The following is a 15,880-nucleotide window of genomic DNA, read 5'->3' as shown; positions in this document are numbered from 1 at the left end:
ATAAACTGTAAATAATTATTAGCATTCATGTTCAACCATATATAGCTATTATGGCATTAGGGTTCCCGATTTGCAATTTATTGAGAGAGAAAATATGTTTAAAAATTACTGATATATTAAGAACAAAAGGGTTAGATTCAAAGTATTAATTAGTGATGCAGAGTTAATGCTTACATTGTTATTTTTATTAATTTTGATAACATTTTGTTATATAAATGTTGTAATATATGAACTCTAGTACAGTATTAATTTTAAATTTTAAAAAAATATATAAAAATATAATTTATAAATTTATAAATTTTTCTTTAACGTAAAATTAGAAAAAAAAATAGGTGGATGATGAAATTAAAAATAATTTTGAGAAAAAATTGTGAAAATTTAGATTCGGGATGTATTTTTAAAAGAAAAATAAAAAATTGAGGGTCAAAATATAATTTAAAAAAATTGCCCCACCTAGGATTGCTCAGTCAGCAGCTCCGACGAACCGAACCACACCGCATGGCAAAGCACGCTGACTCGGTACCACGCAGGAGGCTACGCTAGCAATCAGTGTGCTCGCGATCGGACAGCCCAGATACATTCCCGTGCGTGTGGACGATTCGAATCTATTCCCTCCTCAGGCACGATCGAACGGTCGCGTTTAAACGCGATGAATAGTCCAGATTCGTTCTTTCTTTAAATGCGATCGTACGGTCGATGTCAAATCGCGATGAACGATCTAGATTTATTTCCTCTTTAAACGTAATTGGATGGTCGAGATCAACCGCAATGAACGGTCCAGATTTAAGGGAGACGGGTATAAATATCTCGCATCATACTGAACCCAAACCCGGCTCCGCCCGCCGGAGAAGAAGAACCAGTCGCTGGAGAAGGGAGCCGACCGCCGCTTGCCGCCGTGCCGGAGCCACCTCTGACCGCCAAAAAATATAAAAATTCTCATATCCACTTGGAATTTGATTTGAACACCCCCATGGCCAAATCAGAGGAAAAAGAACGATGGATGAACCGAAAATTGTGGGAAAACCCTGGTGCCGTCGCCGGGGGGCAAAACCAAAAATCACCTCTGATGAGCCCATTTGCTGTTTCATGCGATTTTTCCATCATTGTGCTCACCATTTTATTTTTTACAAGTTGACCGAAGAAAAACGCTCAGCCACAAAGGTGAGCCGGCGGAGCCGCCGTACTGAAAAATTTGGTCGCCGGTAAGTTTTTGTTTTTTGACTTTTTTCGGCTAACCGAGGGCCCCTAACGTAATTTTCTCGCAGGGATGAGTTTAAAACCGGCCAAAACTAGTCGAAAACAGCCAATCCGAGGCAAACCGGCGTTGCCATCGCCAGAGCACGGCGGTGCCGCCATATTGGAATTTTGAAATTGGTCAGAAAAAGTTTTTAACACCGATTTTGAATTTTTTGGGATATTTTTATGTATGTAAAGCGTGTTTTAACCTCCGCATGAAAATTTAGGAAACCGGAGGACCGCAAGTAGACGCAGCTAAAAGTTCGGTGTTTCGGACACTGATTCGGGTAAGAATCCCTCACCTTATTCCCTGTTATAGAATTGAAGTCTAATTATTAATAATACGGTATTTTGTGTAATTTAAAAAATTTCGAGAATTAATTACAAGTTATTAGTATATTATTGTTGTCCTATATAACCGATTGTTTGATTTTACAGCTTTAAATGCATGATAATATACTAGAATTTGTAAAATGAGTCAATTGTGTTTCCTTGATGCACGTATTGTTTGTCTTGCATTGATTTATGATTAAATTGTGAAACTGAAAATCAAATGTAAACAGAAAATTGATTGGTTAAATGAATGAATGAATGGTAGCCTTACTGGATATCTTGGGAGATGGTGGACCGACTGGGTACATAGGGAACCCTACAGTGAATGTCGTCTTATTCCGAACGAGATATTGATGGATGGTATTTTTGGTGCTCATACTGGACGGTGTATGGGGACGGCCGGTTAGTTAATAAGGTTGGATATTTGTTCACGCGTAGTGAGATATCCCTATGGATTCCCGTAGATACCAGTAAGTAAATAAAAAAGAAAAGTTGTTATTCTTACTTACTTGAATATGAGATTATGATGTTGTTGAGCTATTGTCTCTATAGGTCGGTTTTGAAAATCTCGCAACGGTAAATATGCAATAAATAGTTTTACTTATGATAAATGAATTTACTTAAATTAAGAGCTTTATTGGTTGTTTTTATGATTTTTACCAACTTTCAGTTCTGTATCGGTGAGTAGTGTGATATTCTTACTATGGTAGTGTAGCTCACCTTTTCATTAACTATTTCATATCAAGAAGATCAAGACCCAAATCTCGATTAACAAAAGAGTTGTGAATAATTCACCATCCGGACTCCTTTAAAAGCTAGTGAAGGTCGTCCTAAGATGCTTAGTTGTTTATTTTTCGTTTATTTTTTTAATTTTCGTTTGTTTCTTTATGAGGGACATTCTCGTAATCCTATTTGGCATTTTAAATTATTATGTAAGGAATGTAAACCTTAACTCTATTATTATGCTTCCGTATTTAATTCATGTCTTTATTTCCTTTTAAGTTCCGGACCTTTATAGTTAGTATCAGAGCCGCATTCATTCCTTACACAAAGACTTAAAAATACTAAATACGAACTATCGCCCAACCCTTCTTTGTGAAAAAGAAGTACGAACAGGGAAGCCCGAGATAGGTCACTTCAAGAGGATGTCGATTGCCTCTTCAAGATTTTAGAGAGACTCATCTTTGTCTAGAAGGCCAGGGAAGAGAAGAGGGACCTGTCTGACCCTCCACCACTTCTACACCATGGGCCACCCCTATAACGAGTGGATCTAATGCCACTTCGAAGCAATCTTGCTCCTCCATCGTATCATCTGACATTGTTACAATACAATTCAGAGCCCCCCACCTGATCATCTAGCACCGTTACAGGGCCACCCGGTCCCTCCCCAACAACATCTGGCCCCTCTTCAACGAGACTCGATTTCACCCATGATTGACCTGATAAAGATTGACACAGGGGACCCTGTGTATCTCTAAAAATGAACTGGTTAGCGATGTATCACGCCACCATGGATTGTTTCCACGAGAAAAATTGTATTTAAGCCTCATAACGAATAGTTATTTGCAAGCTAATAAAATTTTTAAATATTATTCCCTCATAGCAATTTTCTTATTACATATCACTTTAACTCGATTTTTTTCTCTACACTAGAAAAACTTAAGAAAATTAATTTTTATTTAAGAGATCCCGGTAGTCTGAGACTTCCCGAATGTGTTTCCTGATGAAGTTTCCAGACTACTAGTGGATAGAAAAATTGAGTTCACCATAGACCTTCAGTCTGGCACGCAGCCTATCTTAGTTTTTTCTTACTGCATGAGTCGTGTCGAAATGAAAAAGCTGAGAAAACATATCAATAAATTATAAATAGTGGGTTCATCTGACATAGTGTGTCCCATTGGAGTGCTGAAGTCACATTTGCAAGGAAGGGGGATGGGACGTTAAGGTTATGTATTGGAGACTGAACAAGGTCACAATCAATAACAAGTACCCCCTCCCCAGAATTGATGACTTTTTTGATCAGTTGTAGGGTGTCTAGGTCTTCTCTAAAATAGATCTATGTTCAGGTTACCATTTGGTAAAGATCAAGGCAGAAGACATTCCCAAATCAGCTTTCTGAACCAGGTACGGACACTATGAGTTCATGGTCATGTCGTTTGGATTAATTAACGCACTAGTCATCTTTATGGATTTGATGAACAGGATTTTCAGATAATTCATAGATTAGTTCGTCATTGTATTTATCGATGATATCCTAGTCTATTCAAAAGTAAAAAGGAACACATTCACCATCTAACTCATATTTTATAGATTCTCAGAGAAAAGAAGTTGTATGCAAAGTTGGGTAAGTGTGGATTCTATCTCGAGCAGACTATTTTCCTAGGGCACATCATATCAAGGGATGGAGTGTCAATAAACTCTGAAAAAGTTGAGGTAATGCTTGGTTGGGAGAAATTGATCTCGGTCAAGGAGATTTGTAACTTTCTGGGGATGGCAGGTTATTACTGCAGGTTTGTGGAAGAATTTTCTAGTCCAATTGCTCATTTGACTCGGCTCACAAAGAAGAACATCAAGTTTGAGTAAAACAAGAACTGTGAAATGAGTCAGAACTAAAAAAGCAGTTGACTACTACACCTTTGTTTGCATTGTCGAGCGGGACAGGTGGATATACAGTTTATGGTGACGCCTCCTACCTGGGTTTGAGTTGTGTTCTGATGCAGCATGGGAAGGTCATAGCCTATGGGTCCAGGTAGTTGAAGAGTCCTAAGAAAAACTACCCCACCCGTGACTTAAAACTTACCGTAATTATCCACACTTTGAAGACTTTGTGCTATTACTTGTATGGAGAGATTTTTCATATCTATATCAATCATAAGAGCTTGAAATACATATTCACTTAAAAGGATCTCAACATGCGTCAGAGATGATGAATAGAACTCCCCAAGGACTACGATTACAATATCTTGTATTACCTGGGTAAAGGCAACGTAGTAGCCGACGTACTCAGCGAAAAAAAAGCAGGTATATTAGCTCACATAATGGTTTCAGAATGCAAGGTAATATGGTCTGTACAATAGGTACTATTTCAGAATCTGAAGAGAGTTATATGTTTGGCCCACCTGACTGTTCAATCTGAGTTGATCCAGAGAATAAAAGAAGCCCAATCTGCCGATTCCACCCTAGTAACCCTCAGGAAAAATGTAAAACAGGGAGTAAATTTAGAATTTTGAGTCTCTGCAGATGGGTTGCTTAATTTTCAGGACAAGGTGTGTGTTTCATGTGATAATGAGCTGAAAATGGACATCATGATAGAGGCTTATAGTTCAAAGTTTGTCATGCATCCTAGAAGCACTAAGATGTATCAAAGTATGCGACCCCAGTTTTAGTGAAACGGGATAAAAAGAGAGGTGGCTGATTTTATTTTCAAGTGTCTGGTGTCTCACCAAGTCAATAAAGAACATTAATGCTCAGGGGGGCTACTTCAGCCACTACCAATTCTGGAGTGGAAGTTGGAACACAACATAATGGATTTCGTGACAGGATTGTCTAGGGCACGCTCGAGATATGATGTCATTTAGGTAATTATTGACCGACTCACCAAGTCTTCCCATTTCTTGGCCATCAAGATAACCGACCAATTGGACAAGGTAGCAAGAATGTATATCCGGAATATAGTTAAGTTACATGTAGTGCCAGTGACAGTAGTATCCGACAAGAACCCTAGATTCACTTCTCTATTCTGGTCTAGTTTTTGGTAAGTTATGGGAACGAAATTGTCTCTTAGTACCACATTCCACCCTCAGACTGATGGACAATCAAAAAGGACGATCCGCACACTGGAGGATATGTTCCGAGCTTGTGTTCTTGACTTCGGGGGCCATTGGGATGATTATTTACTCTTAATAGAGTTCACCTACAATAACAGCTACCAAATAAGTATCGACATGGCTTTGTACGATACATTATATGGTCGGCCCATGCAGATCGTCGATCTATTGGGAAGAGGTGGGTGATAGAAAATTATTCAACCCAGATCTTGTGAATGAGACTACAGCTAAAATAATTAAGATCAGGAAGAACATTCAGACGACTCAGAGTAGGCAGAAGAGTTATGCAGACAACCGGAGGAGGGATTTGAAATTTGAGAAAGGTGATCGAGTGTTCCTTAATGTCACTCCTTTCAAGCGAATTAGTAGGTTTGGCAAGATGAGAAAACTAAATCCCCAGTTTATTGGGCTATTTGAAATCTTAGATATAATTGGTACCGCCACCTACAGACTAGCACTACCTCCAGAACTGTCCAGGGTCCATAATGTGGTTCATGTAACCATGCTATGTAAGTACAACCCAAACTCCTCTCACATCTTGGTCCACGAGCCCATTTCACTTCATAAGGATCTGTCCTATGAGGAGGTACTGGTGGGTATTGTGGACCGAAAGAAAAGAGTACTCTACAACCGGAAAATTTCCTTTGTTAAGGTCCTATAACAGAATCACACACAGAGAGAGGCCACATGGGAGGTAGAATCAGACTTCAGAAGCCAGTATCCCCAACTGTTTGATTGAGTGAGAGAGAGATAAATTTGAGGGACCAAATTTCTTTTAAGGGGGGAGAGTTATAATACCTGGGATTGAAATTTGACTCGATATTAATTTTAAAATTAAGAAAAATATATAAAAATATAATTTTTAAATTTATAAATATTTATTTAATGTAAAATTAGGAAAAAATATGTGGATGATGAAATTGAAAATAATTTTGAGAAAAAAAGGTGAAAATTTGGGTTCGATGGGTATTTTTAAAATAAAAATTGAAAACTGATGGTCAAAACATAATTAAAGAAAATTATACCACGTAGGACAGGTCAGTCAGCAATCTTGATGAACCAGAGCATACCGCGTGGCAAGACACGCTGACTCAGTGCCATGCAGGAGGCCACGCTGGTAATCTGTGTGCCCGCGATCAAACGGTCCAGATGCATTTCCGCGCGCGTGGACGGTCGATATATGTTCCTTCATCAAGTGTGATCGGACAGTCACGATTAAATACGATGAACGATTCAGATTTATTCTCTCTTTAAATGCGATCGTACAGTTGAGATTAAATCGTGATGAATGGTCCAAATTTATTTCTTCTTTAAACGCGATGAATGGTCTAAATTTAAGGGAGACAGATATAAACATCTCGTATCACACCGAATCTAAACCCTAGCTGCCAGCCCCCTACCAGAGAAGAAGAACCAGTCGTCGGAGAAGGGAGTCGATTGCCGTCACCCGCCGCGTCGGAGCCACCTCCGACCGCCAAAAAAGGCAAAAATTCTTATATCCACTTGAAATTTGATTTCGAAAACCCTCATGGCCAAATCGAAGCAAAAAGAACGGCAGATGAGCTGAAAACTATGGGTAAAGTTTGGCAGTACCACCACGAGCAAAATAAAAAATCGCCTCCGATGAGCCCCTTCCCGTTTTTCGTTTCGTGCTATTTTTTCACCATTGTGTTCACCATTATGTTTTCTATAGGTTGATCGAAGAAAAATACCCAGCGACAAAGGTGAGCCAACGGAGCCACCACACCGAAAAACTCTACCTCCGGTAAGTTTTTTTTATACTTTTTTCGGCCAACCGAGGCTCCATAACGTGCTTTCTCGCAGAAATAGGTATAAAACCGGTTGAAACTGGCCAAAACTGGCTGAAAATAGCTAGTCCGAGATAAATTTCTGCTGCAAGCGGCGGTGCCGTCGCTGGAGCACGGCGGTGCCATTGTTCTGGAATCCCAAAATTGGTCGGAAAAGGTTTTTAACACTAATTTTGGACTTTTTGTAGTATTTTTAGGTACGTGAAGCGTGTGCTAAGCTCTTCAGAAAAAATCAGAAAACCTAAGGACCGCAAATAGGCACAGCTGAAAGTTCGGTGTTTCAAATAACGATTTGAGTAAGAATCCCTCACTTTATTCTATGTTATGGAATTGAAGTTTAATTATCAATAATACGATATTTTACGTAATTCAAAAAGTTTTGAGAATTAATTAAATATTACTAATGAAACCAGAACTGGTTATTTGTTACTGTTGTCCTGTTTAACCGATTGTTTGATTTTACAGCTTTAAATGCATGATAATATACTGAAATTGGTAAAATAATTCAGTTGTGTTTTCTTGATACATGTATTATTTGTCTTGCGTTGATTTACGGTTAAATTATGAAATTGAAAATTAAATTTAAACAGAAAATTGATTGGTTAAGTGAATGAATGAATGGTAGCCTTAATGGATATCCTGGGAGATGGTGGATAGATCGGGTACATAGGAAACCCTACCGTAAACGTCGCTTCATACCAGACTAGGTATCGAAAATTGGTATTTTTAGCGCTCATACCAGACGGGGTATAAAAACAGCCCGTTTCACCCTCATATCGAATAAGGTATTGAGGAATGATATTTTTAGCGCTCATACTGGACGGAGTATGGAGACGACTGGTTAGTTGACAAGATTTGATATTTGTTCACTCGTAGTGGGATATCTCTATAGACTCCCATGGATACCCGCAGGCAAATAAAAAAAAGTTATTCTTCTTACTTATTTGAATATGAGATTATGATGTTGTTGAGCTATTATTTTTATAAGTCGGTTTTGAAAATTTCGCAACGGTAAATATACAATAAATGGTTTTACTTATGATAAATGAATTTATTTAAATTAAAAGCTCTATTGTTTATTTTTATGATTTTTATCAACCTTCAGTTTCTGTATCGGTGAGTAGTGTGATATTTTTACTAGGATAGTGTAGCTCACCTTTACATTAACTATTTCGTATCAAGAGAACCAAGATCCAGATCCCAATCAACAAAAAAGTTGTGAATTTCACGATCCAAACTTCTTTAAAAGCTAGTGAATGTCGTAGTAAGATACTCAGTTGTTTACTTTTCGTTTATTTCTATAATTTTCATTTATTTTTTTATAAGAGACATTCTTGCATCTCTATTTGATATTTTAAACTATTGTGTAACGAATGTAAACTCTAACTTTATTATTCCTTAGTATTTGGGTTGAACAAGAAAAAAGATTACTTTGACATAAAATTAAATACTGGATATCTTAATTTTAAAATTTAAAAGTTAAGTGGAGGACTGATTATGAAAAATAAAAAGAAAACTAGAACTTGCGTCCAAATGTACCAGATTACCCTTTCATTCTCTCCCGAAAATCATCTACCCGGCCATCCATCACACTAACCTCCATGAGATCCTGCGGACACCGAGGCGAAGCAGAGCTCCAAAACTCCACTCGTGGCTACCAAGAATAACTTCACAACCATGAAACCTTTGAGCTCGGTCACTTGTCTATTCATCTCATTTACTTTTTTCTGTATCCTCTCACTTTCTTTCCTCTTCTTCTCCTCAAGCCCCACACCCAAAGACCCCGATCCCGCTCCCCTAATTTCCAAAGATACTATCCAGTCTCCCACTCACATCAATGTCTACGTAGCAGAGCTCCCCAGATCTCTCAACTACGGCCTTCTTGAAAAATACTGGTCATCTGAACCAGACTCCCGCATCCCCACCGACCCGGACCACCCGATCCCGCCTACCCATTCGCCCAAACCCGCCAAATTCCCGCCATACCCTGAGAATCCACTGCTTAAGCAGTACAGTGCGGAGTACTGGATCATGGGCGACCTGGAGACACCTCAGGATCAGAGAAGCGGATCTTTTGCCAAAAGGGTTTTCGCTGAAACTGAGGCTGATGTGATTTTTGTGCCATTTTTCGCGACGCTAAGCACTGAAATGCAGCTGGGAATGGGAAGGGGAATCTTCAAGAAAAAGACGGGCAATGAAGACTATCGCCGGCAGAGGGAAGTGCTCGACTTTGTCAAGAACACAGAGGCGTGGAAGCGGTCCGGTGGGCAGGATCATGTGTTTGTTCTTACCGGTAAACTCTTGCTGAGGTTGTAAACTATATGATTTCCGAACTTTCTTACTATATCTTTGATAGAGAAATTAATAGAGAGAGAAAGGCAAATTGCTTTTGATAAAAACTAAAAATTTACTGAAAAACTGCTGTAAAAAAATCAATTTTAAGTTTCATTACATCTCATTTTATGGATGGGGCTGCACTAGTATTCCTAATATAATAGGGTTGTGGCTTATTAGAAATGAGAAGCCGGCTTTTGGTAGCTTGGATGTTTGGCTGGTTAACCTGAGAAAATGTATGACTAGATATAATCAATAGTTCTATTTCCCTGAGCTTTGTTTTCTGGGCCCTGATTCTATCAAAGTGAGTTATGTTAATTTTTTCTGCTGAAGCAAAAATTGTAGAAATATCCATATGCTTTAGCAGCTTATGATCCAAGTCTCTGGATTGTCAGGTTATGTTAAACCTTGAGGCATTCTTTGGCAGACCCAGTTGCAATGTGGCATGTGAGAGCTGAGATAGCACCGGCCATTCTCCTGGTGGTAGATTTTGGTGGGTGGTACAGGATTGATTCTAGGTCATCCAATGGTAGCTCAACTGAGACGATACAACATACACAAGTTTCAATTCTCAAAGATGTAATTGTGCCATATACACATCTGCTTCCCAGATTGCACTTGTCGGAAGACCAGGAACGCAATACACTTCTTTATTTCAAGGGGGCTAAACATAGACACAGGGTCAGTGCTTTTCTTGATTTAAGAATTCTAATCATCACGTTATCATTTCTTCTACGTTCGATTTATCTAGCAATAACTAGTTCATCGTTTTCTTGCAATGATTTTCCTGTGTTTCTTCCTATGTCCAAAGCTTTCTCTTACACGAACATGAAAAGGAGACTTTCTTGTTTCAGTTATGACCTCTCTCTCTGTTTTTGACATAACTTCACTTAAACAAGGGATGGAAAGATGCAATTCCATGTAAATGATAAAGCTTCTTTCCTTTTTAACTTCTGCATTTAGACCCTTTCATTGTGTTTTGTTCTATTTTCATTTAATTCTTATTCATTTTTGTAGTTTTAATTCTTGTATTATTCTTATTACATATTAAAATATAATTTGTTGTGTTTGAGTTATCACTGGTTCATATTGAATTCGTTAACGTGGGAATTCAATTCATAACTTTACCAATTCAACTTGAACTGATTGATGTGGGAATTCATTTCTCAACTTGAAAGTTATGAATTGAATTCCTGGCATTCAAGTCTCGATGGTGTTAAATCAAAAACAAGAAATTATGTTCTGATTATACACGTTTAAGACTAAAAAATTAAAAGTAGGAATTGAAATGGGAAATTAACCAAGATGCAACCTGTGCAACCTAATAGTTATTTTCATTCTCCTCTTTTCTTTTTTTTTTTCCCAATCAGAAAAGTTTAGACAGCTAGTATATTCTTGTCTAGTAAACCACACAAATAAGTCAAAACTGATAGTTTACCGCTGCCTATTAATTAGCATACTGACTTTTAGTTTGATTTTCTTCTAGTTTTATGTCTTCCATCTCTTGTGCAACGCAACAAACAGTGTGCATGAGCATGTGGACTGCATGCTAATCAATTATCTACCTTGCTGAGCTATAACTCTAATTTTATTACTTCTACTCAAGCAGGGAGGTCTGGTCCGAGAGAAATTGTGGGATTTGTTGGTTAATGAACCTGGGGTTATAATGGAAGAAGGCTTCCCCAATGCCACTGGAATAGAGCAGTCAATCAAAGGGATGCGATCTTCCATATTCTGCTTGCACCCGGCTGGAGACACACCTACTTCATGCCGACTATTTGATGCCATTCAAAGTCTCTGCATACCTGTTATCGTCAGCGACAACATTGAGCTTCCATTCGAAGGGATGGTGGATTATTCAGAATTCTCTATCTTTGTGGCAGAAAATGATGCATTGAGATCAAATTGGCTGGTAAATCACCTCAGAAGTCTTTCTAAACAGAAAAGGGAAAACTTCCGCCAGAAACTAGCTGAGATCCAACCTATTTTTGAGTATGATAACGGATTTCCAGGTGGTATCGGGCCAATTCGTCCTAATGGTGCTGTGAATCACATATGGCAAAAAGTGTACCAGAAATTGCCCGCAATTAAGGAAGCCATTGTTCGAGAGAGAAGAAAGCCACCAGGTGTATCCATTCCTCCTCGTTGCCACTGTACTTGAATGTATTCGTCATTTTTATCTTTCCTTTCAGTATCTTGTAATGCCTTGAGACTTTTGATATCTAGCAGGTTGGTACAATTTTAATTATTAATCAATTGCGAAAGAAAGAATTTATTCTACACCAGCAATTAATGTTATTTGTTAAATTTTCTTTTTCTTTTTTCTTCTTTTTTTTTTTTTTTAAAACTGGATTTTCAAGCAAATACCATAGTTTTACTAGCAGGCGTTTTTATATGAAGTTGATGGGATGGTTATTTACGAAGAAAAAGAGTAAATACAAATTGTAGTTAAGAAAGTTGATCAGATGGATTTTCGTTATTCAATAAATTTGATATGTAAATCACAATTTATGATTAGTTTCTAACGTGATCTGATTGGCCATCTAATTTTCTCAAATTATTAACAAAACAAATTATTAAATGTTTGAATATAGAATAAACCAGACTCCTTGTCATTCACCAAATCATTATTCTGTTTGACTCAGACCTGCGAATCATTTGGCTTCAATTAAGCTACTCTCTGACAAAAAAAGACAAGTCTGTTACCTCATTTCACCGAAATACAAATCAAAATATTCTGCAAGAAGACAAAACTTGAAATTGCAAGAAAATTACTAGCCACAGTCAGGTTTTCGATCAGGTAAAGAAAACCAAAACAGAGTGAAATATGAACAACTTGTCACATTCAATTCATTCGCCATAGATGTGGCTACAAATGCTCATACTCTTCATAGTTTTAACTGCACCAAGAACAAAATAGAAGTATCAAGTAGTAAAAGGCAAGATCAAAGTGCAATGCTAATCCTATCCCACCAAACATAGCCCTATTCTCTCCTACCTCTAAATTCACAAACTAGCTCTCCATTACAGCTTCATCAAAATTCCAGTCTCGCACAAGATCCCTTCTTACAGCATGGCTGCGTACTAGCCGTGGAGCACCTGAGACACTGCTGCTCTGAATGTTTGGTTGTGGTGTCACTTTGGAGGTTGATGTTGTTATACAAGAATTTGATCTTGGAGCTGGAAGAGACAGTTTCCGAGTTAGGCAACTTGCGATGGTAGAACATCTCCCTTCGTTATCTGAACTTGAAACAGAGTAACTCCTAAAAGAGTGCGATGGACTTTCAACACTATGGCACACCAGACATGCCAGACTCATGGTTTGTTTCCAAGCAGCTTCGGCTGGCAGAGTGAGAATGCTTTATGCTGCAATGGAAATGTCAAGTAGAAACAATAAACAAAACCAAATTGATATACACGCACTAGCAGAAGCATATACATATGCATATATACCAAAAGCTACAAAACCAAATTGCCGTTCCCTCCTGCAAGTAAATAGATGGCATATATTCTGATCAACCATATTTATAAACATTAAAGCTGTAAAAGGGAAACCCTTTCCAGAGCATGAAAAGCTAAGAACAAATGTGATTTCATTTGTTATGTTCTAAAAGAAAATACCACATCAACAAGATGAAAACCCGAAGCTAGATTTGTTCTGAAGACACTTTTTAAATTGTCTAGTTTACAAGGACAGTGCATCAGACACCAACTCTTGAACCAGCAGTTGGTAAATTAAAAGCTGATTTCAGGAATGGAAGTATCGGGTTTAAAACTCTGGAATTTATGTGCATCCACGAATATACACACAAGACCAACCCTTCACGCATCAAAAGCTGGTTTCAGGAACAATGAATCTGATTTCAGTTGTATCAAGTCCTATGCTACATAACACCTGATTCAGTTGTCCAATTTGTCTTCCTTCACAGATTTGGTTTCTGAAAATCTAAGCAAATGCTACTTTCTACACAAAAAGAGCTATTTCGCCTCAAAAAGTTCCCCATGTCCTGAATGTCTACCTATATTATATCATCTTAATCATTCAAATTCCTCAACAGTACCCAAGGATCAAAAACCAAATACAACAATCTTTTAAAGGTCAAAGCTAGCTTTTTGGGAGAGCATAATGAACTGATTAGTTACAGCAGTACCACTGAATCTTTCATCCATATCCGAAAGCCTGTGTTATGGAATGTTTAGTTACTAGAAACTACTTCACAAAGAAGCTCAACCAATAACCATACTTGTTTTCATTAAATTCCAATGGTCTTTGTTAAATTACCTGTTCTAGTATAATATGTAATTGACAAAGAAGATCACTGAAATCAACAATTTCTCTTTTCAAGATTCATAAGAGTTATTTAGGTGGATTAAGGTAGCAGTTTCTAAAAGTTAAACTATGTTAAGGTGTCTCAATATAATCAGTGTAATCAGCATTCTCTACCCTCCTCTCCACATTGCATTTGTATGCAGGGTGCACATTATTCAGTCAGAACTAAAGTAAGTAGTCAAATTGACAAAAACTGGTTAACCCAGTTTAGTTAAAATCACCAAATCCATCTGTTTAGTTATCCCAGCTTTTTAATTTCAATTTTAGAGGATCCTAATTGGATGAATGAAATAGAACGTGATATTAACTATCTAATATCGAATGCCAAATGTTTGTGCATGAGTGAAACCCTCCCTCAGAATAGACACAAAACGAGATGATAGTTCTCAGCATTCCCTTACCTCTAGAATCTTACAAGAAGCAATTGAAAAAGGCAACAAGTAACCCAGAGGGGTTAACATGCTGGTAAAATACCATGTGAGCCAGGTCTAATTTCATTCTCTTGGGCAAGAATACAAGGATTATTGTTGTAAATCTACTAGTATCAGCTTTAACCAGACCATGTAGGACATTAGTCTCATTATATGAATGTCTGCTAAAAATTGTACCGGAGTGAGAAAAGCATCTTATTTCAAAGATTACCAACGCGAAGCAGGACTGGATTCTTTGTAGGTAAAAGAAATGAGCAATCGTACTGTCCTTTCTTCATATTTTACATGAATATATTAGGGACAGTGCTTTAGTTCAAAGAGTCCATTATTAACAATCCACCAGTAATCCAAACCCATTACTTAAAAATTCACAACAAACCAAAATGCACAGGATTGGATAATCAAAATCAGAATAAAACCCCAATCTTATAGACACAAAACCCAATTTCAAGAATTTACGCAGACCACACAACTCTGAAACCCTAATGAAGAATTCAAAAACTCCCTGCAATCCGTCTCCTTACAACAGCTAACATGAAAACGACATCTCCTAACCGGAATTACTGCAATTGCAAAAGCATGCAAATTTTGGAGCTAAACCAACATAATTAGAGAGTTCAAGTGCTGAAATACGCAAAAACCCAAGAGAACCATTAACTCCATAGAACTAATTTTCCTATATATGCTCATGGAAACATGCGAGCAGCTAGAATATGGCCTACACGAAGATCCATGAGAATCATCTGAAGGACAATGATTTAAGAAGGAGATCTTTTAAGAGACCCAGAGACAAATATTGACAAACTAGAAGGGGAGGAGATGGAGATCTGAGAAACAAACCTTAAAGACAAAAACTTTGTAGGTCTCTGCTATTTTCGTGATTAAATGATTGATTGTTTATCTTGATAATCATTCCTGGAAGCTAGAAACGAGGGATCAGGGGTACAGTCAGACGCATTTTATATGTGGGGGAAACGGAGAAGAAGAGGGATCAGGGGATCAGATTCTTCTGTGTAAGCATGACAAAGGAGCGTCATTACACGCGCCTGTCTAACTCTTAAATGCATTCACCATTTAATAATCTTGAAATAATGACATTGAAGAACTTCAAGCTCATTAAAAATTTAAAGGGTAGGTGTGAATTATATAGTTTTATGTTCTGCATATAGATGGAAATTTGTTTCATATTACACGCAACTTATAATTTTAAAAATTAATTATATTATACATAATTTATAGTTAATTAAAAATAAAATTTTATTTATATTCAGAAATTTTAAATAAATAATTATTATATATCATTAAAATTATCTTATATTTTAAAACTATTTAATACATAATTTATAATTAATTTTAATTTTATATTTAAAAAATTACTATATATGTTATCACGTAAATTTTATTTGTATCTTTTTAAAATTATTTTTGTACATTCTCAATCACACTCCGTTCTCTTTAAAAAGAGAGAGAGCATAAAAGGGGGAGTGAGAGAGAACAGAGAATGAGAGAGGCAAGGAAGAAGCACAAATCTACAACCCTATGGAACTAAAAATGAAGAGAAGTTTCTAATTGAACGGTTGG

At 37.3% G+C, this 15,880-nt stretch overlaps 2 protein-coding genes across 2 annotated transcripts; one reads left to right on the top strand and one right to left on the bottom strand.

The window, feature by feature from the left end:
- The first annotated feature begins 8,739 nt into the window (after positions 1-8,739).
- Positions 8,740-11,827, top strand: LOC110813312 (Exostosin family protein). Its single transcript, XM_022040393.2, has 3 exons — positions 8,740-9,497; positions 9,966-10,219; positions 11,148-11,827. The coding sequence occupies exons 1-3, from the start codon at positions 8,882-8,884 to the stop codon at positions 11,697-11,699; spliced, it is 1,422 nt and encodes a 473-aa protein (XP_021896085.1). The 5' UTR covers positions 8,740-8,881; the 3' UTR covers positions 11,700-11,827.
- Positions 11,828-12,359: 532 nt separating this feature from the next.
- LOC110813317 (PyrD) lies at positions 12,360-15,414 on the bottom strand. The gene is made up of 2 exons (XM_022040398.2): positions 15,140-15,414; positions 12,360-12,904 (listed from the first exon to the last, which is right to left on the bottom strand). The coding sequence occupies exon 2, from the start codon at positions 12,855-12,857 to the stop codon at positions 12,552-12,554; it is 306 nt and encodes a 101-aa protein (XP_021896090.1). The 5' UTR covers positions 12,858-12,904; positions 15,140-15,414; the 3' UTR covers positions 12,360-12,551.
- Between the last annotated feature and the right edge of the window lie 466 nt (positions 15,415-15,880).

Source organism: Carica papaya, chromosome 1 (assembly GCF_054855325.1).
Source record: "Carica papaya isolate Zhongbai chromosome 1, ASM5485532v1, whole genome shotgun sequence".
Classification (NCBI taxonomy): Eukaryota; Viridiplantae; Streptophyta; class Magnoliopsida; order Brassicales; family Caricaceae; genus Carica; species Carica papaya.
The sequence above is the reverse complement of the archived record's forward strand: the minus strand, read 5'-3'. Positions and strand labels throughout refer to the sequence as shown.